Here is a 10,364-nt window from a genome sequence, read left to right as displayed (position 1 = left end):
AACTCTCCATTAATGCCCCGTTATAAGGAAAACGCTTCGTGGCTTAATGTTCCAAACAGCGATGAACTGACAAAAAAGCAAGAGGACAGCGCTTAATGTAACATCGGCCTAAATACCATATTCCTTGCCTTTTAGTTTTGCTGTTTTGTGACAAGCGATGTCCGAGAGAAATTTGGTGATCATTGATCGCAGTTTTGGAACATTAAGCCACGTTAAGTGTTTTAGAACACAGCCTTTCTAGTTGAACAGTGGGGAACTGTCTGCCAAACAAATAATTGACCGTCTCCCTGCATGAAGTGAGTTTGACACTGCTTCCCTCAGTCTCCTGTCCGAGTCTTGTTTTCCTATATCAGAAAGTGTTGGATAATTTATGTCATATTAAAAACAGGACATTTATGAAAATGTTATTTACAAATGTTTAGTATCTACTTGAACAAAACCACAAGGAAACCCTTGGCACACATAGAAAATACCAGTTTACTGTTGGGTTACAAAATTGATACTAGACAGGATTCATATAACCTTAAAAAATGGACTATGAAACAATTAGGACTACTGTGCCATTGACATGAAATTGATTAGAATCTGTTAGATTCTAGATTCTAGATCCTGTTAGAAAAAAGGGAATGGGCAAACGCTGCCTACCATAGTTTGTCAGTACAAATGACTACACATCACCTGTATTACTGCAGAAACAGTTACCTTTATCCATGCAATAATGAATAAAAACACCAAGATATCCATGTACATCTTCTCCACTTCACAGAAAACAGAATCAGTAATTATTCTCAGTATTTGAAATACAGTTTGAGATTTTAAAATGAGCATTTTCTCTTCATATATTTTAAAATGGATTAAACCAGCAATATTATATTAATAATAATATATAATATATTAATAATATATTATATATATAATATATTCATAATATATTAATAATAAAAAATAATAAAACAATAATATTCCTGACTTGTAACCTTTACACATCTGTATAATTTTGTTCCACTTCCTGTCTGAGGTCATGTGACTGAATGTAGTAGGGGTGGGATAGTGAGGTCTTAGACCTAATTATACAGATTCTGTTTTTAGACTGTCATGGTAACAAAGCACATAACATGGTCAAATACATTCACAAAGATCACCAGCCTCTTCCAAAATAAATCAAATGTAAATTATCTAATATCTTGCAAGTTTAGTGGACAAACATGTAACTGCTGCTTATGACAGAATCACAGACCACACCATATGGCAGATTCTTATTCCCTTCCTGTTGTCCCAGCATAACACGTACATAATGCCCATAAGTAAGTTTTTTAAATAAGTGCTTTCTTCCCTCTTTCATAAAGTATCGTCATTACTGCTATTCTGTGGCATTTTTGTCAGGTGGAGTTGTGTGTAGTTGAATTTCAGTCATTTTTACTTGTGTGAAACGTTTTTTCAGTTTTCCTCTGAACTGCTAGAGGCGACTGAGCAATGTTTTTTTAAAAACGATTTATTGAAGGAGGAAAATCATTCCGAAAGTGAACCATTTTTACTGGTGAGTTGACTGCTCAAAATGACAACCTAAATTGCAATTAAAAAGGGAACTAACAATTTCACACCTGAGGTAGTTTACCTAAAGGGCTTCAGTCATTTGCATCATTTTCATGAAAGAGTAAGCATGTCTGCTGGAAGGAGCAAAGCATGAGCCTTTGCTTTGTTTGGCCCAACAAATAAAAACTACTTTCATGAATTTCATGAGTAATGCAACCACTGCTGCTGCTGGAGCTAGTGGCATGCAACGGGCCAGCTAAAAAAAAAACATTTCCCAGTGCATGCACGTTTTCTTCCATAGTGGAATGCTGTTCTTTCAAAATTCTTCACAGCACTCTCTCTTTGTAAAAAGTCAAGACAAAACATACAAAAAACAATTGTTCATGTAGAAACGACACATTGCACTTACCAATTGGATGGCCAGTTGGATGGACCTGACGGAGTATTTTAAACCGTATTTACTCAGTATGTTTATCATTTTGAAAATGTGCAATGTTTGAAGCTGTACCAGTCAAGACAGAGAAACAAGGGCTACAGAGGAAGAGAAGGTAGGAAGGTCAAATTCAAAATGGCAGAATTTGATGTATGTATTTGAATGTATTTATAGCAATAAAACACATAAAAGAGGTTCCTAAAAATGGCCGGAAGAGTTAAGAGTAGAAAGTGACACTGAATTGTTTGCTAGGTGCGATGTTAGTGCTATGCTGTGCAAGGACAAGTGGAAGGTTATCGTAGCTGCATGATTTCTTCATCCAGTGACTAGGCAGTGAGGGGAGAGAGGGAGCGGCATGGGGTGGGGGGGGGGGGGGGTAATCCTTATGTATATGAATTGAGACATTCCTTTGACCGTGACTGGATATCTTGGAGCTCCTGCTCTTCCTTCACTTTGATGTCTTGGTACTCATGTGTGTGACTGGCATCCTTAAGGTAGGCCCAATTGGCTGAGAGAATCATGAGGAAGTGGATCTGGAAGAAAGGGTGGGGGGGGGGGGGGCAATCAGGAAGCAAAGCACGGGACAGGAGTAGTTTTACGTCACACACAGAGACACACAGTTACTCCGTCAAGAAGCACCTGGACATTATTATGATTAATTACTGCTTTCATTACTGTGAAATGAAGGGCTAAGTTTGGGGTTAGGGGGTGTAATGAATTCCATGCACTTTTAGTTGTTATACACATGGCTGTTAGTAAGCTTAAACACAGTTGAGTACTTCATGTGACTTCATTCTGCAGTGTGGATTCTGTGAAACTATATAGTAAATCATCAATTTAATTTTACAACACAAAATTGTAGAAGGATAAGACCATCAGGGGGTTTTGTACACAAATGTTTATTTTTCAGTTGAAAGGTAAAATAACTACAGTCTTTAGCATTTTAAGAAAAATTAACTACTTCTAAAATATGAAATGTAAGTAACCATAAACAGATGTAGAAATTGAAAAAAGTATAATAATTCATGCTGTGTTAATAGTGGCACTTAAACATTTGAATGGCAACAACAGAATGAAATGAAATAAAATGTTAAAACAGAAACTTTCCTTTTGTCAGCGAGGGCTATAAAGGCAAAATTATTTATGTTTCTAAAACAGGTGATATTGCTGGAAAGGATGTGGATCTAGAGGAAGAGGTATCATGCAGAGTTCCCTGTGGCAAAGTAATTCCTGCCTGAATGCTCTCATCCTTAGTGTAACAATCTACAGCTCGACAGGTCCAACTGTGGTGTCTACTCCGGATCAGAGGAAATCTAGTGCCCAGCACTGTAAGGTATATGACCTGGTGTGAGGGCAGGGGTTGAGCTCTGTCCAATCTGTCCTGCTCCATTAACAGCACACAAAGACACTACGACAAGCCTTCTGAGAATTCAGATTGAGATGTCCACATGAATAATGAATGCTGTTTACCAACACGTATTAGTGTTAGTGTTGGTGTAGAGAATGCAAGCAGATGGAATGCGTTTCACCCTGTGTCAAATCCCGCTCTGAATGCACCTCATGCCAGGAGTCATACCTTTCATTTGCTTCCAAATGGGCATGTCCCTGGATACAAATGCTAAAAAATTCATATACTCTGCTATTTACACATTATGTCAGAGGGGATGGAAGGGTGTTTTGTGTTTATAGTCCATGTTCTCAGTGGCTTCACTCGTCTCTACTGATTACACGTCTGTGCACTGCACTGTTCTCTTAGTACAGATTAAAACTTAGTGCAGCAGTCTCTCCGACTTTTAAACTTCAGAACGGCATAGTTATAAGTGGTGGCCATCATGTAGATCAGCTGGTAGAAGAGAACAAATAAGGGAGGGGCAGGGGGGGATAGGGAGTGGGGGGTGAGACAACACTCCAGTTACTGCGAGACTTCAGTCATTGTGCCGTGGCAACTGAAGTAACACTCTCACACAGTACCACTGATCTCCTTTTCTGCTTCAGTCCTCTACGGTGCATTCAGAAAGTTCATTTTTCCAAATTTTTTAAAAATAAAAAACTGAAGTATCACACTGACATAAGTATTCAGATCCTTAACTCAGTAATTAGATGAATCACCTTTGGCATTGATTATAGCCTCGAGTCTTCTTGGATATGATGCGACAAGCTTTACACACCTGGATTTGTGGATTTTTCTGCCATTCTTTTCTGCAGATCCTCTCAAGCCTCTTCAGGTTGGATGGGGACCGTCAGTGGACAGCCATTTTCAGGTCTCTCAAAAGATATTATATTGGGTTCAAGTCTGGGCTCTGGCTGGGCCACTCAAGGACATTCATAGAGTTGTCCCTAAGCCACTCCTGCATTGTCTTGGCTGTGTGCTTAGGGTCATCGTCCTGTTGGAAGGTCCACCTTCAGCCCAGTCTGAGGTCCTGAGCGCTCTGGAGCAGGTTTTCTTTTTTTTTGTACTTTTTTTAATAGAAAATCACAGACGTACAACAAACATAAGACAAGCAGCGGGTCACCTGTGCATTCACACAAGCACTGTACTGGTGTAGATACACGTCAATTCCTAATGAGTCACACGATCCTCTCATGGGGTCACAAACACAATCCATTTTTCCCAATATTTCAAGAATTTATCAAGGTGCAGATTTGACAAAAAGGTCATTCTTTCCATGTTTTGAATATCATTCACAATTTCTATCCATTCAGTCCCTGCTGGGGGTTTGTTCTGTAACCATTTTCATGTTACAGCTTTCTTGTTGGCTGCTAATAGTATCTTTAGTAGATATTTATCTTGTACCAATAAATTGGCTACAATATTGCCCAAATAGATTGTAGAAAAAGAACAATCAATTTCATCACCAAAAATGTTGTGTCCTACTTGTATTACCTCCTGCCAGTATGACTGAATCATTGGGCAGCTCCAGAATATATGGAAATGATCTGCCAGCTGTTCTCCACATTTCCTCCAGCATAGACCTCTTCCCATCTCACCAGCTATACAAAGGGAGCTTTGATGAAAAAGAACAATAAGAAGTGATACCAATTTTATACTAATGTTTAACTCTCCCATCCATACTTGCTGGCTTAAAATTTGGGTCAAAAGCAACCCATCTCAGGGGTCTAGACTGTCTTTCAAGGAGTGATGATTTACACTCAAACCAGATTCTAAGAGGAACTTTAGTCCATAGATTTAAACTATTAGAGTGCTGTTCATACAAAGTTTCACTACCTAATATAGATTGTAGGATATCTAATTGTGAAAATTCCAAGTCTTTCCACTTTGATATATACTCTGGGTTACAGCAGCATGCTAGTGCTCTTAACTGTGCTGCTTTATAGTAGTCTGTTAAACATGGCAACGATCTACCTCCTTTCTCTTTCGACAGTTGTCTTGAATTTAATTGTTGGCCTTCTACCCCTCCATATGAATCTGGAAATCCACTTGTCCCATTCATTAAATTGTTCAAGTGTTACTAAGGATTGAAAGAAATATAAGATTCGAGGGAGCACAATCATTTTTATTGTTTCTATCATGTTATGCATATCTAGGGACAGTTGAGACCATCTATCAATATCTGACTTTATGTTTTTATTTTTGGGACCATAGTTACTTTCAAATATTTTAGAGATGTCTTTAGGTATTTGAATCCCCAGATATTTAATAACTGATGAGTTCCATTTGAATTCAAATCTATTTAGCATATTTGTCTGAGGAGTATAATTGTATCTTAAATTTTGTGTTTTTTGTAGATTTACTTTATATCCAGAATATGTTCCAAGATTGTTTAGTAAAGACATCATTCTAGGAATGCTAATCTCTGGTACTGTAACAAACAATAATACGTCAAGTGCGTATAAAAAAATCTTCTGTTCTAGACTTCTAACCATTACTCCTTTTATCACCTGGTCATCCCTAATTAACTGTTCTAAGGGTTCGATAAATAAAGCAAAAAGAGCAGGACTGAGAGGACAACCCTGGCAGCAGACTCTCTCCAAATTAATGATCTGAGAGAGGTGTCCGTTAATCTTTATTCTGGCATTTGTTGAGCAATATAGTGTTTTAAAACATAAACAAACATATATATTATGTTTGTTATATACTTATACATTTAAAACATAACTAATAGACTTGTCTTTAAAGCCTAATCTTTCCAGCACCAAGTACAGATACTCCCAATGGACCGAACCAAATGCTTTTTCCTGTTTGGTCTGTATCAACTAATTCTGGTATCATACATTCTAATCTTTTAGCTAATATTGATGCATACATCTTATAATCTATATTCATTACAGAAACTGGTCTAAATGCACTACATTCTTTTCTGTCCTTTCCCTCTTTTGGACTGACCGAAATTATTTCCTCCCTCCATGTTCTTGGTGGTTCCGCTTCTTTAAGCGTACAATTAAAACAGTCAAAAAGCATGGGCACTATTTGGCCCTTAAAGGCCTTATACCACTCGGCTGGGAAGCCATCCACTCCTGGCACTTTATTAGACTTTAGTCTGGAAACAGCTTCCTCTGTCTCTACCTTAGATATTTCTGTTGTTAAGGCTTTATTCTGTTCCTCAACTACAGATGGTGAATCTCATGATTCTAAAAATGTATTTATTTCCTGGGGGCCAGCTGTATTTGGTTCATTATGTAGGTCTCTATAATAATTTTTTAAAATTTGTTCGATTATCCTCTAGTTTATGACACACTTCTTTAGTTTTAGGGTTCCTAATTTTGTATATAGTACTCTCTGCCTGTTGCTGTCTTAGCCTCCATGCCAAAAGTTTCAAGGCCCTTGGACCATTCTCATAATATCTCTGTTTAACAAATTTAGCTTTTTCTCCAATTCTTCCTCATATATTTTATTTACTTCCTTTCTGACACTGTTAACTTGATTAAATATGTAGGGCTCCTTTCTTTCGGTATGTTCCCTCTCTAAAATTTTTAATTTTCCTCAGACAGTTTCTTATATTTTTCCTTTTTTCTATGTGATGTGAAAGCTATAAGCTTTCCTCTAATCACCTACTTTGCAGCATCCCACAGAACACTTGGCGATACTACTTCATTTTTGTTGATCCATATAATCTTTAAACTCCTTTTGCACATATTCCTTGCATGTATGACCATTTAAGATACTTGTATTAAGCCTCCAAAGCGTATTTTTCTTTCTATTATCCAAATGTAGGGTTAAACATAGAGCTGAGTCAGAGATATCTCTGACCCCTATCCTGCAGTCTTTGAGTCTATACCTGTCTGAGCTATAGGTAAAAAAAAATAATCAATTCTTGAATGTACACCACGACTTGATGAGTAGAATGTGAATTGTTTTTCTGCTGGGTGGAAGTCCCCTCATACATCAATCATTCCCAACTCTATCAACATTTTTTAGTAATTCTAGCATTAGGTGTAGGCCCCTTTAATGCATTCGAGGAGTCAAGTTTAGGCTGTATCTGGGTATTCCAGTGTCCTCCACATATCAGAACTCCAGAAGACTCAGAAGCAATCAACTGAAAAATTTCCTTAATACAAGATTTGTCCTGACCTGCCGGTATATACACATTGAGTAGCGTTACTTCTTTCTGGTCAAGATATCCCTTAACCAAAACATATCGCCCCTCTTTGTCACGTAATTCAGAGACCACTTGAATAGAATGTATTTTTGAAGCCTAATTTTTTAACTTCTCATGTTCTGTGCAATTGAGATGAGTCTCCTGCCAAAATATTACACGTAATTTTTCTCTTCTCATCTTTGCAATAGCCTTACCCCTCTTAATTGGATTGTGCAAGCCATTAACATTAAGGGTAATCACCCTATATTCCTGATGAATACCATGCTATTGGTGACCATACTTGAACTACTTTTGAACTATGAAACAAACACAAGCTGATACAAGATAGGGTGAACCAAGAAGTCAAAGAAGAGAGAACAAAGTTTTCTCTTTCTCTTAAAAATTGCTGTGTGTTTTTGTGTTTTCTTGTTACCGCCTTTACTCCGGCACTCATTGCACTGTTTTGAAGTTGTATCTTGTTAGTTGCCCTATACCCTGTAGTTGTATAAATTAGCTAGTACTGCATCCGCAAACAGACTTTGCTCTCAGTTGAGAACTACTGTCTCATTGTGGAACTGTACACATCCTGTCCCCGTACTGTTGCTATACTCACCGCATGCACTTTTGTATGTTGCTTTGGATGAATATTTGTTACAGCAACATCTCTTACCCGTATTTGTCGGTCAGCTATTTCTCTAAATGTAGGCTAAGGGTTTACAACTAACTTTACAACTGTAAAACAAAGATTTAGTCTCAGACAAAAATGGGAGCTGGTAATTGTATATTCAATAGGGCTGCCCCCTAATAGTTGACCAAACGTTAGTCAATGAGAAGAGTCTTAGTTGACCAAGTTTTCATTGGTCAGTTCATCGCAGAAAAAAACCCCTCAAACTCCATTTGGAGCTGCGCCTTGTTGTTAAAAAGTTATTAGACTATGTTGGGCAGGAAATCATCTAAGTGTGGGATCATTTTGAGCATGTAAAGGATGACCCCAAGAAGGTGACATGCAAACTCTGCATGCAAAGATTCGCCTATCATTTGTCGACCTCAAACATGACTTGTCATCTGAAAGATGTAGGCCTACAGCATGCAACACTTACCAGAACCCAAAAATCGGGTGGATACATCATACTTTCGTGGAGTTATACCCAAGAAGCTGTTCATGGAAAGTGAATTCACTAAAGCGGTAATTTTTTTTTTTGAATGACAAGTTGTGTCTATTGTTTCATGTGTCATAGTCATGATCATTTGACAGGTTAATTAGTATTTTAACACATCCCAAAGTTTTCCATGTCAGAGTTTCTCAGTTTAGAAGGAAGTGAGGTTTAACTGTCAGGAGTCATTGTCAGGATGATTGTAACAGTTGTTTCTTTCGTCCCTCTACAATAACAACTATACTTATTATAATATTATTCCGATGTCGTTCCACATTTGTACAAAATAGCACCTGGTATTGATAGAACACACATGTGAGTTGTTGATCATAAGGAAAATTAGTTTCTGTCTGTAACGTTATCTTTTAAAATGACGTTTTTCTGAAAAGTGTTACTTTCGTCCTGGCTCTCCCCTAAGTAGCCTAATGTTATTATCCCTTTCGCACATTACTTATTTTCATGCAGTGTAACGTGCTGTTACGTTACATTGTTCATTATGTTTTCATTAGCGTTATTAAGCTTCTCATAGTTTTCAGTTAGCATTTGCTATATTTTTTTTGCTATCACTGTTTTCTCAAAGCTAAAATTAGGTAGAATTTTTCCAATCTAGTGTTCTAATCGTACCGGTTTTAGCATATGCGCTAAACTGCTAATCACACCTGTGTGACCGTATGCGCGAAAGGGTTATTCCATTATGCTAAATAATTAATGACCTAATTAACATTAACAAATTGCAAAGTTAAGGCTATATGAAGCTAAATAGGCCTAAATATATTGTTATATGCGCTAATAGGCTTATCCAAGTGTTTGTGGGGACTGGGGAAGCTAAATTACTTTCTGCATGTTTAACTTAATGTTCTGTTTCATGTTTATTTATCATTTGTTTTATAAGTTATTGTGTTGGTGTTACAAGTTCATAAGTCGTATTATGTTATACTGTGTTGAAATAAATTGACAAAATGTTCAGTCTCCTTGCTGGTTGTTCCGACACATTCAGAATCATTAGACTACCGCTTTTGCTGTTAGCATTGTCATTAACAGGCGGCTCGCTGCCTTTGTGCGTGCGCTTGTAAAATTTATTTATTTACTTATTTTAAAGGGTCATTATTACGGTTTTGTATTTCTCTGTAACGTAGCACAGTGTTAACAATGTTACTTATAATATTCTTCCTCAGCCCTGGAACTCAAACCATTTTCTGATGCCCAAAAAATATATATTTATTTGAATAGTTAATGTCATAAATGTGCAGCGATTAGTTGACTAATGGCTTGAACTTACAACTATTAGTCGTTTTGGTTATGTACATTTGTGCAATAACTTTACAGTTTTACAGTTCCATTGTGGGATCTGTGGGATGGACAAATAAAGTCCAAGTGTGCAACTGGACAGAGGGCGGATATGGGAAGGGTCCTTATTTGAGAGGATTACGGCCTGGGGAAAGAAGCTGTTCAGGTGATGTGTAATCCTAGTCTTTAAGGATCTCACTCTTACTCTGCGTTTAGAGGGTAGCCACTGGAAGAGAGAGTGGCCAGGATGTTAGGGATCTGCCATGATTTTCCCCACCCTCTTCCTCATCCTGGACGAGTACAGGTCTGGGGGGGCTGCTGACGGCCAGTAATCTTCTCTGCACATCGCATAATGCTCTGACTAATGACTAATGTTGACTAATGGCTTGAACTAACGACTATTAGTCAGTTAGGAAAATC

At 37.6% G+C, this 10,364-nt stretch overlaps 1 protein-coding gene across 2 annotated transcripts in view; it reads right to left on the bottom strand.

Annotated features, from left to right (window-relative positions):
• Positions 1 to 970: 970 nt before the first annotated feature.
• The window catches only part of LOC118785486 (neuronal membrane glycoprotein M6-b-like), a 32,839-nt gene continuing 23,445 nt past the window's right edge, over positions 971 to 10,364 (bottom strand). Inside the window, exon 7 of one of the 2 annotated variants that reach the window (XM_036540165.1) lies at positions 971 to 2,499. In XM_036540165.1, coding sequence (XP_036396058.1) covers positions 2,350 to 2,499 — 150 coding nt within the window. In that variant the 3' untranslated portion in view covers positions 971 to 2,349. Of the gene's footprint in view, positions 2,500 to 3,633; positions 3,810 to 10,364 lie in introns of those variants that run through there. The other variant, XM_036540166.1, reaches the window with a different exon arrangement.

This window comes from Megalops cyprinoides, chromosome 11 (genome assembly GCF_013368585.1).
Source record: "Megalops cyprinoides isolate fMegCyp1 chromosome 11, fMegCyp1.pri, whole genome shotgun sequence".
Classification (NCBI taxonomy): Eukaryota; Metazoa; Chordata; class Actinopteri; order Elopiformes; family Megalopidae; genus Megalops; species Megalops cyprinoides.
Note: the sequence above shows the minus strand (reverse complement) of the source record. Positions and strands in the feature narration are given on the sequence as shown.